Source organism: Fistularia commersonii, chromosome 21, assembly GCF_037954325.1.
Source record: "Fistularia commersonii isolate RoL2024-O1a breed Wild chromosome 21, RoL_Fcom_v1.0, whole genome shotgun sequence".
Classification (NCBI taxonomy): Eukaryota; Metazoa; Chordata; class Actinopteri; order Syngnathiformes; family Fistulariidae; genus Fistularia; species Fistularia commersonii.
The window spans coordinates 15,128,260-15,148,472 of NC_141304.1; the positions used below are offsets into that span (position 1 = coordinate 15,128,260).

The 20,213-nt window shown below is 50.7% G+C and overlaps 2 protein-coding genes across 9 annotated transcripts in view; both read right to left on the reverse strand.

Moving 5' to 3' along the window:
- Positions 1–277: 277 nt before the first annotated feature.
- Positions 278–5,653, reverse strand: tgif2 (TGFB-induced factor homeobox 2). Its single transcript, XM_086168198.1, has 3 exons — positions 5,392–5,653; positions 3,742–3,983; positions 278–3,242 (listed from the first exon to the last, which is right to left on the reverse strand). Exons 1-3 carry the CDS (start codon positions 5,408–5,410, stop codon positions 2,022–2,024), a joined length of 1,482 nt encoding a protein of 493 aa, XP_086024324.1. The 5' UTR covers positions 5,411–5,653; the 3' UTR covers positions 278–2,021.
- A 2,693-nt stretch (positions 5,654–8,346) lies between these two features.
- The window catches only part of dlgap4b (discs, large (Drosophila) homolog-associated protein 4b), a 111,682-nt gene continuing 99,815 nt past the window's right edge, over positions 8,347–20,213 (reverse strand). For 7 of the 8 annotated variants that reach the window (XM_086168255.1, XM_086168256.1, XM_086168252.1 and 4 more), the window contains 6 exons: positions 17,109–17,548; positions 16,586–16,674; positions 14,397–14,896; positions 12,067–12,158; positions 10,746–10,916; positions 8,347–9,948 (listed from right to left, as the gene is read on the reverse strand). In XM_086168255.1, coding sequence (XP_086024381.1) covers positions 9,706–9,948; positions 10,746–10,916; positions 12,067–12,158; positions 14,397–14,896; positions 16,586–16,674; positions 17,109–17,548 — 1,535 coding nt within the window. In that variant the 3' untranslated portion in view covers positions 8,347–9,705. Of the gene's footprint in view, positions 9,949–10,708; positions 10,917–12,066; positions 12,159–14,396; positions 14,897–16,585; positions 16,675–17,108; positions 17,549–20,213 lie in introns of all 8 variants that reach the window. The other variant, XM_086168258.1, reaches the window with a different exon arrangement.

Consider the following 20,213-nt stretch of genomic DNA (forward strand, 5'->3'; position numbering starts at 1 on the left):
ATGGAGACTCCACACCTGTAAGAATCCAACCAGGAACAGTTTCTCACAGTGAGGCGGCGGCGCTAACTAACGGCGCCGCAGCAAGCGATCCAGATTCAATGCAAATCATGCTTTTAAATGCAAAAACTCAATTTGAGGCAATTCTTTCTTCACTTGCCAAAAATGAATATGGTGAAACTCAAACCACCAGTCTAGGGGTGAAAAAAAAAAAGGTTTGAATATTTCCACGTTCACAGTGAGCGAAAAAAAAAAAAAAACCATAACAGATAAGTTTATGAAAAACTGTTTTATTTCACTGAAATGCTTATACAAAAAACACACGTAAAGTTTAAGGCATATATTGCACAGACTATTGAGAAGGTTTTTCTTTATATAAAAAAAAAAAGGGACGTCGTCCCTCATTCGAAGGTTTAAGGCACAGCAGCCAGTTTTACTGTCAGTCGGGATTCACAATATGAACATTTTTAATGCATTTGGCTGTAATGGAACTACAGTTTGAGATAAATATCATGCCGATACAAAACAAAACAAACAAAAAAAAAAACTTGAAAATATATACATACATCGTAACATTGGCTTCCCAGACTGGAACGTCATGTCAAATCTAAAAGATATAAACTTTTTGCTTTAATAAAAAAAAAAAAAAAAAACCTGTCCGTCTCGCCATTCCTTCCCAGAATCACAAGCTACGAATGAGTGTTCACGTTAATACTTAGCTCTGAATGTCCCAAGCCCAAACTTGACCTGTGGAAAATGAGGTATAACTGCAACTTCAGTCCACTGAGTACCTGCAACCGAGACTCCTCCGCTGACCCCCCCCGCCCTTAAAGAGAAATAAAAAAAAAAAAACCTGGCAGTGTCGGAGATCCGAGGAAAAACAAAAAAGTGGACATACCAGGAGTGTTTGGAGAGATTTTTTTTTCTTTCCGATTCGCTACGAACGAGCACCTGGCGCGGGAACGATCGGCTCATCTGACCGCACGTCCTCACGTCTCCTCCGCCGCTTGAAATGACCACAATGACACTTGTAAACATTACTGTTTTTAAATATTCACGTCATTAAAAAAAAAAAAAAAGAGAGAGAAAAAAGTCTGCTACAGTATTATTCCGATAGGAACCCAACGTTTCCGCGTCAGTCTGAGATGCTGGCGTGTCGTTACTGTTACCGGTCGCGCTAAGACAGTTTCATGGAAACCACAGCTTCATGAGTGATCAGAAATTCTATGCAACCCATTTCTACGTCACAGATGAGAAGGGAAGGGAGGTAACGGTAAAGAGGGATTTAAAAAGGTGATTGAAATGGATCGACCGAAACCCCGAGGAAAAGATAGATCCCTCTAAAACGCGAGGCGAACTGGATCCAATCGAGAGAACGAAGCCACGCTGAATATGAGCCGAAACCCCTTTTTTTGGGGGGGGGATGGCGCGGCACCAGACGGCTGTATAAAAAAAAAAAAAAAACAAACAAACAAACAAGGAATACAGTTTGTTTGAATCTCCTCGGCTAGAAAAAGACAGGAAGAGGAGGAGATGTACAGCAAAGCGGTAAGAATTCATCTCATATTTATACACAAGACCCCCCTCCCTCCTCCTGATTGGCTAGTGACAGGTGGGCGGGGCTCAGAAACAGGAAATAAAAAGAGGTGTTGCGTCGCAGCTGAGATACGGATGGATCCCCGGTGAGAGGAGATCCCTCGTAAACGGACCCGACGCCTCCTGTGCGCTCAGGGAGGAACCAGGAATGCTACCGAACTGATGCTGGTGAAGATCTGGGGGGGCGTCGAGCGGCACCGGGAACGTCTATCATACAATTGTTCCGCGCAGTGGAATGTTCATTGGGAGAAACGGTATCAATTGGTGGGGGGAGAAAAAAAAAAACAGCAATTTTAAACAAAAAAGTCCATTTTAAACAGCAGGCCTACAAAAAAAAGGCGGTTGCCCCTCCCACCCCAGAATCTTTGCTGTATGCTCTGCACGCGCAGATACATTCGGGTATGTACAGTGTTATCCGGCGGGCGGGCTCACTGCGTGCAGGCCGTGTGCTGGGGGCCCCACACCGCCGCCATGGGGGCCTTCACCACCTGCAGGGCGCTGGCGTCGGCGTGGACCATGCTCCACACGCCGGGCACCACGGCCGAGCTCCTGTGGACGTCCACGCCGCCGCCGCCGGCGGGGGAAGGTTGAGTCGGAGGGGCCGCGTCGGCCGCCGAGGGGACGACGGGCGGGGACGCGGCCGACGGGACCGCCACGGGTAGCAACTGGGATTTGTGGATGGGCATGTAAAAGGGGACCACTCTGGGGGCGGCGAGGGAGGAGATGGCGGGGGAAGGACGGGCCGTGAAGACGGGGGACGACACCTGACCCGGCCTGCCGACGGGCGCCGAGCTGGAGACCGGAGCCGGATCCGCGGCCGGTTTCTGGGCGCTCGGCTGCTGGGTCGGAGCGGGCGGCGGCTTTCCCTGGCCGGCGTCCTTCTCCGCGGGGCCGGGGGGTTTGGCGAGAGGCGGGGGAGGCGGCGTCGTGCCGGGGGAGCTCGGCTCGGCCGGCGCCGGACCGGCCATGGCCTTCTCCATCAGACTCTGCGCCCTGCCGGGATCCATAACTTGCTGGCTGTCCTCCGGGGGCGGCGTGGCCCCCGAGTCACAGCCGTAGCCGCGGCACGGAGCCGCCGCCGCCTCCGGCTTCACTCCCTCCGAGAGCTTTGTCTGGCTCTCTTGGAGCCTCTTCAGGTTCTCCTGTTCCGCCGCCCGCTGGAGAGCCGCGTCCACCAGCAACCTCAGGTCGCTGAAGTCCTGGGCGGGGAAGAGCTCGGGTGGCGTCGGCGGCGGCGTGTTGAACAGGCCGCCGTTGGGACTGGCGGCCACCGAGGTGCCGGTGAGACAGGCGGCGGCGGCGGCGCCCCCCTGCTCCTCGGCCTCCCTCAGCAGGCTCTGGGTGTCGAGCTTCATCAGCGCCTGGACGGCGCCGTCCTTACCGGGGTAGCCCGCGCCCGTCAGGATGGCGGTGGCCGTGTTCCCGAGGAGGCTGAGGTCCAGCGTGGGGGCCGAGCGGATCACCGACGGCCGCTGCTGAGACGCCCCCGCGGACGCGGCGCCCTCGGGGGAGCCGGGTCCGACCCCGGCCAAAGAGCCCTCGCTCTTACCGAACTTACGGGAGATCTTGAACTTGGTGGGGTCTTTGCCATCCTTGCGGAGCAGGTCGGGGAGGAGCCGGCGGCGGGCGTTGATGAACCAGTTGCAGATCTGGGAAGAGAAAAGGCATTTCGTCCGTGAAACACGACCCGTGCACGGTTTGTCCTTCACTCCTCCTGAAAGATGACCGGCAGGAACGAAGGTCCGCCGTTCGGGCCTCGCGGCAAACGGAAAACCAGATCCACAAAGTGGAAACGTCTCGACTGCTGTCAAAAAAAAAAAACCAAACACCGGGACAGCGAAAGGCTCGCTGAGAACATCGCCGCCTCCGGATGAGCAATTCAACAAATATTCGGAAACCCCTCGCAGGTTGGGGGGGTTTCCCCGCTGTAGTTTTTTATTTACAGCTGCAGATTTCACTTCATCAAAAGCACCGGTCGTTTCCCCTGGGAAGGGACCTGAGGAAGGAGAAGAGGCTGGTTCTTCAGCTTCATCTGGCGCTCACCTGTGGGATGTCACTTGAGGCCGTACAGCACGTAGCGTGGGATTAAATGGCATGGCTGGGATCTAAAACCACCGGCAGAAGGTTATCAGAAGACAGGAGCCTCACCTGCAGCACGGAGAGGCTGGTCTGCCCCGACAGGCTGAGCTTCTCCTGCTCCGACGGGTAGGCGTTGAAGCGGTGCTCGTACAGCCAGCTGCGCAGGATCTGCACCGCCTCCTTGGGCAGGTTGCCACGGCGACGGCGCTTCCCAAAGAGACCCCTTCCCGACAGGTCGAGCGGGGAGCCGTCATCGCTGTCCGACACGGCCGAAGAGTGCTCCTGCTCGGGGTGACACTCCTCTTCCAGGGCTGGGGGGGGAGAGGAGGCGGGTTAGCGGCTGTCCGTCACACGTCCGGCATCCATTTCTCCGTGGCTCGGGGTCACAGAAGTACCGAGTCGGTGTTTTTTTGCGCGCGGAATAACAACAAGCGGGCAAATGAAACCTCGCGAACAAAGAAACGCTGATAAAAAAAAAAAAAAAAAAAAGGAGCCGGAGCGAGCGCGCGGCTCATTCTCCGAGTCGCCCCGAACAAGGTTGTTCGGTTTGAGCTCATTACGGGGAGGGCTCTCCTTTATCTCCGGCCACTGGAGGGAATCTCCCTTCAAAATGGAGCATGCCTGATCCCAGTGGCGGGGGCACAGAATGCACTAAATGTCTTTCTCTGTATGGCTGGGTGAAACCTGACCCCCAGGGCAGTGCCTGTCTCCACAAAGGAGATTGTGTGCATATCAACATCACAGTGGCCACTGGCTCAGGAATCCTTTGACCGCGCAGGGGGAAGGCCGTTTTCACCTCGTGCCAGCGGGGCAAAGGGACTGCGGCGGCGGTTTGACAAATCTTTTCAAATTCTGCATTCCTCCACAACGAGGGATGAACCGGACCAAGGTGGAGGGGCGGAGAGGGAGGGGGCGAAAATAAAATTACAGAGCAAAGTAGCCGGTGCACAGACACTCAGAAGTAGATCGGTGTCGGTGCCTGTGGAGCTGCACCGGGGAAAAATGCAAAACAACAGCACATGGTTGCATTTAAAAGCCCCGATCCATTGCTGACATTGTGCCCCCACCCCCAGCAATCACCCACTGCTGCACACTGCTTTCAAATCATTCAGATTAGGTGCATATTATGACGCTTGCACCTGGACGTGCAGCTCCACAGCACAATGCAGATACCTGCAGATCTTAAAAATTAAAGAAAAACGTTGACTGGGTTAAATAGTTAAATATCCCCTGCGTGCACACTGGAGGTGGCAGAAATCTGTGTTCTACACCCCGCAGGAAAAGGGGGGGGGGGGGTGACTCAGGAGATTTGCTTTTAAAAAGTTTGGTGTGATTGAACAACAAACCGAAGTTCAGAAGCTTCAGAAGGAGCGAAAGAAGGGGGAGAGGAGGGGGAGAAAGAGAGAGAGAGAAAGGGGCTCCGAGTGTAACCGTTATTGCTTTGGATCTCAACTTTTTTTTTTTTCTCCTCCTTTTTTTTTTGTTATTGTTGTTGTTCGAACAAACCGAGCACCGTCAAAGTGAACGGTTCGTCCGCAACGACGCCTCCGGCCGAAGGAGCCATCTGGGGCGCACAAAGCCTTGCCTTCCCCGCATGTCGCTGCGCCAGATGGACACCATGCCCCCTCTGCCTCCGCATAGCTGGCTAGCCCTAACACACACACACATTGTGGATCTAGTTTTAAAAAACAAGAGGGGGAAAAGAAGCTAGCGACTCACCTCGTTTGAACGCTTTCATTCTTTGTTGGCGGCGCGGTTGTCCCGCTCGGTAGCCGTACAAAGCGTGCCCGGCGACGGTTGACACTTTCTTCCAAGCCGCGGGAGGAAAGAGGAGGACCTTTCTTTCTTTCTTCTTACCGACTCTTCAGGCCTGTGGCGAACGCTTCGCCGGACGACTCGCTCCCATCGCGGCCGCGATAAACGCCGTGTTTCCCAGCGGGCCGTTCTTTACCTGAACCCAGCGGATCCTCGCCAATCTTGACAGTCGCTGCCGAGAGGAGGAGGAGGCGGAGGCGGAGGGATGGAGGGAGAGGGGAGGGGGCGTTTAGTTCCGCCTTTTCCGCGGCAATCGTCCAATCAGAGACGGCTTTACCGCCTCTCCGCGGGGCGTCGACCAATCAGCGCGCCGCTTGGTGTGGCAGACGGCCTCCGCGTCATCGCGACCGAACCACTCCATTCAAAATAGAACACATTCATTCAGGCTGTTTGTTTTCCAGCGCGGTTTTAAAAACATCGATGTGTATATAACTGTATATAAATAAAAAAAACAACACCTTTATTACTTCATTAAAAACAAAAATTAACCCTGCATTTGTCTTTCGGTTTCACGCCGTGTACCGCGTCGAGAGGACACGCTTTACGTAACATGCAGCTTAATGTTCTTGTTACATAAATCAGAAGCGTCGTGTCGCCGCTGCAGACACCCGGAGTCCGAACGGCCTTTTGCACACCGGTTTCACCCCTCTTTAGGTGCTTTATGTGCAGGGCAGGAAGGGGATATTTGCTCCTGGTGTTCCCCGGCCACATGGGCCACGGCCTACCTGTTCACACTGCGCACGTCGAGCCGTTTGTTTTGAGTGTTGCCTCCAAAAAAAAAGGATGGGGGGGGGGGTTCTGTCATTGCCTTCCTGCAAGGAAAGCCATTATTCAGAAGGGGGGGGGGGGGGGGAGACTTGCACTGACTGAATGAGAACCCATGTCGTTTCAGCTCATTTCAATGACAATATGTGCACACAAAAAAAGCCAAAGACAGAATCAGGTTATCCTGCAGATCAAAACAAAAGAACTGGATTGTAACCAACATGCACCTTTTTGACAAAGTGCTGTTTGCATTTTATTGAGTTGAATGTCTTTTCCATGTAAGCATGTCAACATCCTCAAAATAGTAGAAATTAAAATCAACAGCATGGTAAAAGATCCGGTCTGCCGTCCGCCGTCGCTCGGAGGGGAAATGCAAGGTTATGTGTCTCTTATGTGCTTAGTTATTGCTCTCACACACCGAAAAAAAACCCGATTTACACCCGAGCGCCTCCCATCCCGATGCACATCGCTTTGATTGAGGACATCCTAGCTTTTCAATATGTGCTTTAGAAAGTAATTGTTTTTGCTTTACTACATAAGAGACCCCCCCCCCCCCCCACACACACACACACATCACTCGACTCGGTGGGACAAAGCAGAGATGTTAATGAGCTTGTTTGTTGCGAGCAGAACTTTAGACTGCTGGATGGAGGTGAGGGGGAGCGGGGGGCTTGTATTCAAGAAGAGGTCTAACTCTGCTTTCACTGGTATCTATCGGTTAATACACGGCTGCTAATGCGTTCATCAACGCTAAACTGGTATCGCAAAGTCTATGAAATGGCGAGCGACAGGATGCTGCGGCTCAGAAATCTCAGAATCGTAATTTAAAGATGTCGTGACCAGAAAGCGGGGATCCGTACGACTAAATCGGGACAGTTATCACCCTGAAATCAACAACCGGACGGGAACACCCGGCGGTGAGGCTGCTGGTGCTGCTGCTGCTGCTGGATAACTCTTCCCAGGAAGTAGATCCAGGCGCGCCCAGCAATGGATGCAGTCACACAAGTGTGTATTGGAAAATACTTTTGTTTAAATTACCTCTTTTCTCTTCGCGACAGGCCGAGGACATTGTTTGGATTACGCCGACGACATCTGCAGCGGCCCGAAAAAAGCATTGTTTATGCCGGCTTCTGTTTTCCACCGCCCCCTGTTTCCGAACCTGTTTGAGAGGCGGCGGCATTTTTAAGCGTCGGTTTTGAGCCGGGCTTCGGTTTGACCTTGGAAATTTGGCTAGCGGAGAGAAATAAAGATGAAGACACACACGTGACACGATCGCTTATTTAAACCTTCTGGGTTAAGAAAACGAGCGGCGGCTCTTCCCACTCTTTCGTTTTCCGTCTAAAGCGACCGACTTTGCTTATTTCAGGGGACAACTTGTCAGACACACACAGCTTTCCTCTGAAATCAAATCAAGCCCGACAACAGTCACACAAAAGGGGCCGTAGGTGCTAACGATGCCGTCCAGGCCGCTCAAATGGACGGGGTATTGACAGCGAGGAGGAGGAGGAGGAGGAGGAGGAGGCCACTGACACCCTTGAGCCTTTTCTCCGACTCGTCCCCAGCGGGCAAACGCAACAGCGAACAAAGACCGGCCGTCAGGAGAAGGCTCGTGGAGGGATGGAGGAAAAAAAGGAATTCAAATTTTCCAATTCAAAGTCTGCTTTTTTTAGGTTCGGGCGAGCCGGAAGCACCGGCGCGGCAGCGGGTTAACAGAGGTCATTAGGGAAGGGGAAGTCCTGTTTGTTTACCATTTGGCAGAAGCCAAATGTGAGTGGAAGGCCAATAAGCAGCTGCGCCTCAGCAAAACAACAGCTTTAAATCACTATGTGGATTCTAGAGAACAGAGAGCGGGACGATACTCCGGAGATATCAGCCGTTTGGAATAAGGTGCGGGGACTGGATGCCATCTAGAGGTGGAAATCTAAACTCTGCTCGCCCGAGTTGAGTCCAACCCACGCACCCATGCATTAATTTTTTTTTAAAAGCTGATTATTCGCCGCAAACCTGTTGCAGGAACATCGCTGTTACTTTAAAAAGTCCGTGTGTGTGTGTGTAAGCAGAACTTTAACAAAAAAAAAAGAGGAAAAACACAACTTGCAATACGTGTAACGCTTTAATTAAATATTTTCTCCTCGGAGTAAAAAGTGCAGATACTTTGGATGTTACTGGATGGTGGGGGGGCGGAGGGGAGGGACAAGGACGCTAGCAAAGAACTAAGCTGTGTTTAATGATGAGAAAATGGAATATAAAAATAATAACAAAGAATGTGACTGGAAACGATAACAGAGTAATATCCTGCATACTCGGCGCCCGGGACTCGGCTCGGACGCACGACGTAAATAAGACAAGAGCCTCTACACGTGCGTGACGAAGCATCGGAATAAAAACGTCGATGTTATCGGCGGCAAGTGCCAAAAGCTTCAAAAAAAAAAAAAAAAGAAATGCTGGTGGTCCAAATGAGCGAAAGAAGATGGCGGTACAAGCGCGATTCCCTACGGGGGAAACTAAAATACATTATGGCCATTTCCATTCCCACCGTTGCACGGTTGAGATCTTCATGCTCGGACAGCCGTGCCATCGGGATGTGCTTTCATTGAAAACCATTAGCCATTATTAGAAGCTAATATTGATAGATTCTTACGAGTGCTTAAAATCTTCCACGTATTCGAAAGACACGCACGCACGCACTCACGCAAAAGAGTTAATCGCTAGGAAACTATATAAATACAGGTACATCTTTGAACCTGACTCTCATTCGTATTCATTGTAACCTGATCTAAACTGAGATTTGAGAAAAAAAAGGCAAATAAAGTAAACAAAGTAATACGAGGAAGACATATATCAAGTGTGTATGTATGTGTGTGTGTGTGTGTGTGTGTGTGTGTGTGTGTGTAGTTTGTGAGATGGCCACAGGGGGGTGTTGTGCAAAAGCTACTGGGCGGCCAACAGTCTGGGGAGAGGACAAGGAGGGGAGGCAGAAAAAGCAACTTCTGTCCACTTAATAGATCTTACAGCCAAAAGATATAGAATATTTAAAACCGTCTTCAAATAAATTCTTTAGGATAGAATCATATTAGCAATACCTTTATTAATATATATATTTTTTTTATGATAAAGAAGAAATGACAAAAGTTCTTCAGCTGAGGTTTCAATGGCAGCCTCGAACCAGGAGAGTCCCGCTTCTATCTGTCAAATCCTCCGCATTCCCAATGGTTGCTCTTTAGATAAATAAGAGTTTGAGGCCCCCCGGGGCCGGCCTACAGCTGTATGAGTGAGTGGAATCTGCCCACAGAGCCCCCGCCATCAGACCTCTCCTCCCCCGACCTTCCGGCCGCTCCGCTCGGAATATCCCCTTTGCATTTGCGACGGTTCTCCTCTCCTTCGTCAAGGTATTTCGGCGACACTTATCCGTCCTACGATCTGACCTTACGTCCTTTCTCCCCGTCGTGTCTCTCAGAGGCGAGTCTGGGCTTCGGGGACGTAGATCTCAATGCTGTCTGCGCTCTCCGTGGCCGAGTTCTGGCGAAAAGAGGCGGCCTTCTTGGCAGCCAGCAGCCGCTTGCGAGCCTCCTGTCGCTGCTTCTCCGCCGAGGCCGAAGAGGACGTGGAAGAGGAGTCCGCGCTCTTCTCGCGGCCCAGCGATGGTCGTCCCTTACCAGGCTTCTTTGACGCAGGAGGGGCCGCCTTCTCCTCGTCCTGGGGCGTCGGGAGGGAAAAACAAAAAAAAAGGGAGTGAGACGCGGGCGGCGAAACACCGGAGCTTCTTTTCCCCCTTTGGTAAGTTTGACAGACGTGACGGACGAGACGCGACGACAGCGCTGATCGTTTTTTGCTCGGCTTCACGTAACGTTCGGTGGCTTGGGGTGATACACGGAAGACGCAACGGAAAAGACAACGGGCGAGAGCGGGCAGGAGACGGACAGTCGAACGGGTGAACGGACGGGGGGGTGGGAAGGCGGATGGCAACGTGAACGACGGGGGGGGGGGGGGGGGGGGGGGGGGGGGGGGGACGAAACAGAAACAGGGAGGAACGGGACACACGAGCAACACGGTCACATTGCGAAGCGAGAGCAGATAAGAAAGCCACCAAGCGCACAGAGACACGACGGAAAAACAAACACAGAAAATACAGAGAAACGAAGCGTTTTAACAGAAACGCAAAAGGCAGGACCGCGTCCCGCCCCTCGAGCCGGTGCATCTCGGCCATGCTCCGCGACAGGCACGTCGCTGCGACTGACACATGCATGCTCAAAGCAGGGCGGCACACCTGCAGCACAACCACGACAGCCCTCTTTGAGATCTATTTTCCCATGCATGTCTAAAGGTCCATCCCCTGTGGCGGGGAGGACCCGGTTAGTTCATCCCACATGGGGAAGGGGAAGGCGGGGAGGAGGGTACTGAGGGGGAATGGCGGTGGTGGTGGGAGGAGAGAGGCCGGTTTCGGCGGCTTTCCTACCCCAGCCAGGGCACTGGGCAGCAGGGGTGGGAAGTACCTTCCGCTCAGGGGGCGACTGGGCAGCCGCAGACGGCACGGGCTGCCAGTCATTGGACTTGAGATGGTAGAGCTCGTCGAACTTGAGGCTGATGTCCTCGATGGAGAGCTGCAGCAGGTCCCAGAAACCAGCCAGGTCCTGGGGAGCGGGCCGAGGATTGGCATTCACATTCTGACGACGGGTGAGAGAGAATCGCAAAAAAGAGAGGCGTCAGTCGCGACCAGGATGGGAACGTGAATCGTTCCCGACTCGTGCTTCTGCTGACGAAATACGAGGAGTCACGATAGCTTCAGAGCTACCTGCAGCGGTGTTTACATTTCCCACCCCGATAGAACCTTGTGTGCCTCCCAAAAATAGCCTTGGCTCCTGCGGGGGCAGAGTCACCTCTTTTTGACCCCCAGCTGGTGTTTTTGCAGAGGGGTGGGAGGGAAGTCAGGTCAAAAAAAAAAAAAAAAAAAAAGAGATACCATTGAAAGGAAGAGCGGGTTTGTGAGCTGAATGTTCTGCTGGCATTGATACTTCTGCGCTCGGAGCTACTCAACCTAAACGATCGTCCGACAGAACATGTTTCTGCTCCATTTGGACCCAACGCTTCCTTTATATCTGCTATTCCTCTGTTCAACTGAGAAGGACGTTACTCCAACTGACATCGGCGACTTAAGTCTGATCTGAATTTATAGAAGTTACAGCTGCTTCAATCCTTATTCGAATCCTTATTTAAAATCCCCATTTGATGCCCGGACGAGCGCGATCGGCGTACCTTTCCCCAGAACTATCACTAGAGGGAGCCATGTGGCACCTTGAATTGTTCAGTCATGCTGAGCAGCTTCAAGCCCCGATTATTTCTTCATGTCGCTTCAGATCAGGGCTTGGGCCGCGACCGCTGCTGCCAAGTTACGGTAAAAGATTAAATCCTCCCATCGGCGTGTTTGTATTGATGTGTCACGTCCGTCAGTCATCTTCTCAGCTCTGTGATTCGCGCAGAGGCATCTAAAATGGCATTTAAAATGCTATTGTGCCGAATCGTCATGCGCTGTCATTGGCTTCCGTTTGAATGTCTCATAAAGAAAATATAAAAAATAAACACGTCTCTGGAAAGGAATGGCTTATTGGCTTATCATAAGCTTCCTGTGTTTTGGTGCTCGTGCGTACAGCCGGTACGCTCTGTGTTAGCATACCGCTGTATTTAATGGCTTCTCGGTTTTAATTAGCGAGAAAGCATTGGAGTGAATCACGTCGTTGCAAACGTCTCAGCTTCGACGGCGGGACATCGTATATAAACATCGGGTTTCTTTCTTTCCATAGAAGGAGAAATACCCACCAAGTTTTGTTCGCATAGTCCTCGGAACTGCTGGAACTTCTGGGACATTAAGAGCTGAGCACTTCCGACTGCACTTCGGACCTTTCCCAGAACTGCAGACACACACGGTGGATAGAAAGAAAGCCAGATTTCAGAGGTTGTTCCACGTCTGGATAGGAGATAATATATGACGATCGCACGAAGAGCCGGATGTGTCACAAGCGCCGCAGCGGCGACGCCTTCACCCACCGTCCTGTCAAACCATCAAACAAAAAACGTGGAGGTGCTAACGGCCGCTAGCGCCCTGCATTGCCGTTCCCCTCCGACCCCATGGGGTGCAATGAAGAGGATTTACGCGTATTGGAAGATGTTATCCTCTTTGAAGGCATCTAAGCTTATATAGATACCGCAGCCTTCTGTCGCTCGCCGTTCGGCGTGCTGGTCTGCAGCCGGTGCAGAACTGGGGTGAACATCTGCCCTTTTGGGACATTCGGGGGCTTCTGTCTGCGGAGTGGATTGTAACGTTATGGTAGACAGGGGCACGGCGCGTTTGCATTGATTTCATGCTTATTACTTGAACATAAATGGAGCTGAAAATACGTGTTATGATTTCGGAAGAGGGGAAAAAAAAAAAATCAAATTTCAACCTCTTCACTTGATTATCCGGCAGTGCTGACCAAATCTTTTCCGAGGTTTGTTTATGTGTATGTTATGAATTAGCGTATGCGCTCGATGCTGCGCGCCCCGTGCAGCTGATGTGGAGGCACTCGTTTAATCTGGAGGTTTAATCAGTTCCAGAGTAGATTTGTGTAATTCTGGGGATTACGGGCCTGCTTGTGTGTGGCAACCCCAGGTATTACGGCCTCATCCCCTCCATGCTGGGAATGTCTGACGGGGCGATTGTGCAGTCTCGGGGAGAACCCTGCGACGAGCTCCGAACCACGTGCCGGGGGTTCAACAGTGACGGAGAAGGTTAAAGATTCGGGGTTCGTTGGGAGGACCTTCAGGTCAACAAACAACCGGGTGGACGTGCGTTACACCGGTCAGTGAAACATAGGGAGGCCTAAAAGGAACACTGCAATAACACAATTTAACTTCTGTGAAATCATTAGTGTCCACTTAGGAAGCAACACTGATTTATTTTGACTTGTTTTAAGGACATTACATCAACGTTAGATCGGCCTGTCGTGGGTTTTTCCACTTTGATTTTGAGTCTGACTCCAAATCCGGACCTCCATGGGTTCATACGTTTGATTCCTATTCATCATTTTGGTGTGATTTTGTTGTCAGCACATTCAACTATGTAAAGAACAAAGTGTTTAATAAGAATGGTTCATTCATTCGGATGGGGGATGTGTTATTTTAGCATTCATTTTTTTTGGAGCAGTGTATTTTATTCTGCAGGAGTATTCTGATAAGCGGGGGAGGGATGTGCACCTGCCACTTGGCAGAGCGTCCGAGCAAGATCGCATTTTCACGCAGCCTTCAGTCGCAGTCCCGCGACACCAGGGAGCCCTGACCGAAAAAACGACTTCCGCTCTACAAACGACAGCGGAAGCTTGACTCCCGATCGCATCGACTTAGGAGTTTTCTGAGATCGTTTGACACCGACGTGGCCGCTGCTGTCCGTGAAGTGGCGTTTAAAGTCAGTCGGAACTGGCGCCCTCCGCTAGGTAGCCCAGAGAAAACCATGGAAAAACACGAGCGAGGTGTGTGTGTCGTGGATGAAGAGATGGAGAAGTTGTGGTGGGTGAGATACGGTGATGGAGAGCGTCGTCCATGAGAGGGTAGAAGACATTTACGGGCATTTGGTGCGGCGGACGGTGAAAACGTGGACGGACGAGGCGTCGGAAGAGTCGTGTAAAGCCTGTCGGGGACGGTTTGATGATTTTAAATAAAGGAGCGGCTTCACTCCGTCCATAAATGGAGTTTAGACAGAAAGTGTAGCAAAGCGTGCGCTTTACATTTAGCATAGCATTGTAGCATTAACCAGCGAGTTAAGGATCGAGAACCAAATTAAAAAGTCCTCTTCGTCCCGTGTTCAAGGTGAACACACTTCATAAAGCCAATCTATTTCTTTTTTGTTCCTTATGAAATACATTTTTCTTAGAAAAACGTAACAAACCGGGGGTTGGAACGGATAAATAAGGTTTCAGGTCATTTTAAAGGGGAAATTTAATTTGACATTCGGGTAAATTGACTTAGAAAGTCACGGAAGGAATTAAACCGGTAAGCCCAGGTATTACTGCATTCCAATAAGAGTCCAATCTCGTTTCCTCATGTGGGCGATTAAAACACGCGTCGTTTCGAGCGCGACACTCATCAGAAAACACCCGGCGTCCTGGCCTTACCCTCCTCCGAGAGCTGGTTGTCTTTGGTCTCCTGATCCATCTGTTGGCACCATCCCTCCATGCGGCCCGTTTCGGCCTGCAGCAGCTTCAGGAACCAGTGACCGTCCCTTCGACACAGCGTTCCCCCGCTTACACTGAGGGGGAGGCCGCCGCAACCGCCGCCGCCGCTCCCGTTCCCGCTCTCCAGCCAGGGGTCCGGAGGCGGCAGCGACGAAGGGTCCAGCGCCGGGTCGAGGCTTTCCGAGTACGAGGAAGAGCTACTTCGCGTGGTGGAGCGGTTGAGGATCTGCCTTGGAGCCGGAGGTGACGAAGCGTCGCCGGCCGTGTCGCCGTTGTCTGAGGAGTCCTGTCCAGGGGGGGAGCTCACGGATTGGCTGGCGCTGTTGACCATGACTTTCTTCTCCGTGGTTTTGGCGTAACTGATATGAGAAATGACGGCGGTTTCCTGTGCGTCGGAGTCTGTGTCGTGTTTTGAGGCCATGCTAGAGGGACGACTGAGCCTAAAAAAAAAAGAAAACAAAACAGGGTGGCAATATGAAGAAAGGATTTTGCGGATAGAAGAAGTATTTTAATCCTTGAAAGAAAGATGTGAGGGCAGTGCACTGAGAAAACATTGAACAGGCAGCAAACAAACAGTAAGTCATTGCACTTTACAAACAGGTCTTATTATTTGCAAACAGCACTTCTTTCTATTATTTTCGAATACATTGAACCCGCACTACTTCGCAAATTTTTATCTGTGTTTTGGTTCTCTTGATGTAAGGTTTAGCCTTTTTTTTTTGCAGTATTTGATTTTTTTGTGATGACATAGCCATATTCTAGTCCAAGATGAAAAAAAAACAGTAAAAATTATAGTAAAATTGAACTGAAATTCATTTTATAAATAAAATTCAAGATCTCCTCTGCGAAGGGGAGGCGAGATACAGTGGATGGTGGGAGGCTGATAAAGGGTTGAGTGAGGCTCGTTGTGGGTTAATATATCCATAAATACCCTCAAAATGTTAACGTCTACTTTGAGGAAATTCCCTTTTTGCGAGGGGTCTTGGAACGAAAGTCACGCAAAAAGTGAGGGTCCACTGTAATACTGTGTTTTCTCTGACACTAACACGTTATGTATGAGTGTTTGCATTCAGTTTTCAAGGAACACTCTGTTCTGGGACCGTGTTATAAAGTGAAAAAGAGTTCAATCTCAACGCACACAATCCCTGCTATCATCCAGGAGATGCAGGGAATCAGTCAGATGGTGAAAATCAGTGTTTGGCCAAGAACTCATGACAGTTGTCAAAGACGTTCACAAGACACTCTTGATTGAGAGGGTAAATAAAATCATGCACAGGAAATTGCCGCCACAATAAAAATCTGATTAATGAGAACACAATTCTGTCAAAGTGACTGCGAGGCTGCCTAAGTAGGTGCGACGTGTCAGGGCCCGTGGAATCCATCTCACATGGATCCAGAATGCAGGAAATCACAGTCTCACATCCATTTCGGACTTTTTTCGTTCAGACGGGTGGACGGATCTGATATTTTATCACGTAAAATGGGGCATTTTTGCATTGGTGTGGTGCGATGAGCTTCCGGGCGCCGCTCTTTTAGCTTGTTTCCGAAAAGATGGTCAAATCGAAGAGGATATCGACTTGTCTGGAAACCCTCGAAGACGTTTAGGTGGAAACAAGTTTTGCGTTTATACTTTGTACGTTTGCACATACAAAGTATAAACACATGGGTTTATTTCACAAGAAGATGGAACTTCTTGGTCATTTTTGTCCCGTCCCCCGCCTGATTTCCTCCGCTGTGTGACCGCTTTATGTCGGTGAAACTGGCACAGCGGCGGATTGTGCCGTCCCACCAATGAAAATTAAGGAATGCCGATGCTCTGCAAATAACCAGACACAATAAAATCCAGCTGGTTATGTTAATCCAATAACAGTTAAGACTGGACAGTTACGTACCAAAAGCAAATTGGAGTGTGGAGGAATAAACCAGATAAAAATAGGACGGGGACGTGGACACCGATAACCCGCTTTTTTTAAACCCTCTCAAATATCCAGGACGCAGAGGTGGATAGAAGAACACCAAACCCGGAATAAAGATCAAAACCATGCACAAAACAACTCCTGCGAAGGGAATAAAGAGTCAGATGTGTGTGTGAATTCCTCACGTTGCTACAAGGACAGAAGAGGACTTACTGCCACCCTTCCTCCACCTGCACGCCGATTGACTGGAATCTGGTCAACGGCGGCGTCTCTTCTCGTGGGACTTCCTGGATACAGTCCACCTTCGAACCAGAAACCAGAACACCTACGAGTGAGAACTGAAGTCACGGAGCTCGGCGTTAACCGTTTGATGTAAAAGATAATAAACCGATCTAAAGGTTTGCCCTTTCAAAGGGTAAAAATTAAAACCGTAAAAGGAAAATTCCAGAAAACGGCCCCGTAATTATAAGTTTATGTGTGTGTGTATTCAACCAATTGCCGCGATGGGGTTTTGTTAATGCTAAGAAACCCGCAAAGGAGTGTTATTTCACACCGTCTTGCGCGCGGGCGCACCGGCCAGCTCTAATAACAGGGGGAGATTCACGCCGATGACGCTTTAAGCTTGCCGGCGCATTTTTGTGCCCGAAGTGCCACACTCAGGCATTCCTGAGCGCCGCAGACGACGCTCGCGGGAACGGGACGGGACGACGGCTCCTCGCCCCGACGCATCTCCTACCTGGATGCCGATGGAGGACAGCTTCCTCCTCGGCACCGGGACGACTAAGGGTTCCTCCGCCACTTGGTTGGCTTTATCCAATCCCGCCTGCAGGGACTGGAGCTGGACCACAGAGTCGCTGGTCTCGGTGGAGGCGTTGGCGGTGGCGGGGGCGAGCGGCTCCCTCGGGGTGGCGACGGGGATGGGGATGATGTGCGGGGGGCGGGGGATCCCCCGAGCCAGGCTGTTGGCGCGGGTGCTGTCGAGGCTGTCGGACGAGTTGCTGTGCGCGTGGCTGGACTGGCTGTTGACGTCCGACCTCACGTCCTGCTGATCCAGGTAGTTGTCCTGGGCCGACTCTGTGCTGCTTTGGACGGTGACGGAGATGTAGGGTTTGGAGGTTGTGCGGGGCGGGACTGGAGGAGGAGCAACCTTCTTACAGGTGGTGATGCATGTGGAGACTGTGGGGGGGGGGGAAAGAGGAACAGGAGGAAAAATGGATGAAAAAGAGAGATATAAAGCGCGAGGAAGGGGAGGCGAAACCAAGCGCTCCAAATGCTCACGACCGGACCGGATCAAGTGCATGAAGGTCTAACGGGAGGTTTGTCTGAGTGGCTGCGTCGAGGAAACCGGGTAACGGACGAAGCAGACGTCACAACTTCAACGAACACGCTGCTCTGTTTCCAGAACATCTGACCTTTCTTCCTGCTGCCATGTTTATCAGACGGATTTCTGTGCAAAACCAGCGAAAAAACAGAAACTTTTGAAAAAGGAGAAGACCTAAATATGGAGTGCAATGTAACATTAATTTTCTTCTTCTTCTCCTTTGGGCTTTTCCCTTCAGGGGTCGCCAAAGCGAATCAAACTTCTCCATCAAACCCTTTTCTCTGCATCCTCCTCTCTCACGCCGACTAACGTCATATCCTCTCTGGTTACATCCATAAATCTTCTCTGTTGACCCAAAGTACTTGGATGTAACTTGAAATGCGAGATTGACAAACGGAGCCCCGCTTAAAGAAATTGTAAACGCGGAGGAAAGAGATGCTTTTTCGTCTTCCTGAACAACATCCCTGGAAGCAGCTTGAAAAGAAACAAACAAACGTAGGAGGAGGATAAAATCGCGGATGTCAAGAGGCAGCGGGCGCGGAGCTTTATTTATTAATGACAGACAGTCGAACGCTGCGGAGTCTCAACGTCACGTGGCCGCCTATGGGCCGGCCTAAATATGCAAAGCCGAGTGTGCAAACTGTGATGTGGGTTTCGCGGGGAAAGCGCTCGGCTCCAGCCCAGCGCCTCTGCTCTCGTCTTTGTCCTCCGACCCCTTTGCGTACGCTGTTAGCTGCCAAAGCCGCGAAGGATATCGGCGATATTTACAACGTATCCCAAGACAACGTGTTCATGAATGCGGCGGATAAAGAAATATAAAATGCAAGGGCAGAACTTTTTCCTGCGGCGAATTCACACGGAGAGTCAAAGGTTCGTTTTTTTTTTTTTTTTTTTTTTTTCAAAAAAATTCAAGGCGCCCGATACTCTCGTGGTCACGGAAATCCCACCGGGACTCACGGCTGATGACGGACAGTCAAAACCGCCGTCTGAACGGAGGCTTAATTTGACACCGCACGGTGAGGGGAAAAAAAAAAAAAGCTGGAAAGCTGGTGGAGGCTGCAGGAGACCACAGTTGGTGCAGAAAGAACAGGCAGGGTTTGCGGCTGAGAGCAAAGGAGAGTTTGAATATTGTGCAAACAGTAAGTGTTACCAGTGTCACTTTGCGTTATTTCGAACGGGCTTTGCGATTCTTCGCCGGAGGACCGACAAAACCGTTGCTTCTCCTGCAACGCTGACAAGATACAGAAGCAAACGTGGAGTGGGTGTTAAACCATCTGTTAAATGTTATTTCAAATTTGCACGGATGTGTTTAAACCATCCGGAGCAGAGCGAAGTCGTCATGCAGGCACGGGACAGACGATGAGTTTCAGGGGAAGTTCTGAACATCACATTCAACACATACAGGCCGATTTGGGAAAACACACGCTCCAGTTCCAGCAGTTAGCCGTTCAACAGATTAGCCAGCTCCTCCTGGCCTCATCAAGCAAAAACCACGAGTCTGCTTTTAAAACAAATAAAGAGAAATAAATGGTCCTCGCACGTAATGTGCAACTGACTTGAAAAGGCTTCCGTTGAGGCGTTAATCAGATCCTTTTGAAGAGGACTTTGCACACACGGGATTTCGGCAGACCATTGTCATGTCTCCAGAAAGCCGAATCAGGACGTTTACCCAAATGTGTGTGTTGATGGAGTCCTCCAAAACATGCTGTGCTGCACCCAGTCAGGCGCACAATCCTGCTCTTTAGCAAGCAGCCACAGTTTGAGATCTGGGCTTTTTTTTTTTTTGGTATCATGGGCACAAGTCTGAGCATCCAGCGACTCGTCCTGTTCCTCTTCCAAAGCGGTGCCGATCGGCGTCCAAACCAAGTTGAATGCACGACTTTACAAGATGGCTCCTTCATCAGGTTATCTTTTCCCGGGTGTTTTATGTTGAAGAGTGCTGACATGCACAGCACATAAGGCCTGGATTACATGAGACGATGTTCTGGGAAAATACCGCGATCGTAATCTGACGCACAATTTCACGGACAGTTACTTTTGCATTTATTCTTCGCTGAAAAAAACACCGTTTGGGGAGAAAATGAGAGGAAAAAAAAAAACAGCCTCCTGGTCTGGTGAAAACATGTCTTTTTCACTATTTTGAGAAATGTTAGAGAGATTGTACGACCCTTTTGCAAGACACGCTTCCAGAATTATCTCAAGTAGCACTTCAGCACTTCAGAACAACTTTTGCTCCGACGTTTCGTCTCGCATGACAACACATCTTATCTGCAGAAAAGCAATTTATCATCCATCTCAGCGCTCCCTGCAGCTCGCTATGGATTACCGGTCCGATGCGGGACGGAAGGGAGTCGCTGTTTCGACAGCTCTGCCATAAGGAGCTCCACTCCTGCGATCGCGACCAGAAGAGGCGTGGCTATCGGCCCTGACGCTGTGTCTGTGAACCCCCCCAACCCCACTTAGCCTTAATTCCACAGAAGCTGCTTTACGCGGTCCCTCCAAAAAACTGAAAAAAAAAAC

What these genes read in the sequence shown, in the direction of transcription:
- tgif2 (XM_086168198.1), bottom strand. An exon ending in CCAGCCTCTCCGTGCTGCAG is followed by an intron (nt 3,243 to 3,741) that starts GTGAGGCTCCTG and finishes TTCTCTTCCCAG; the next exon opens with ATCTGCAACTGGTTCATCAA.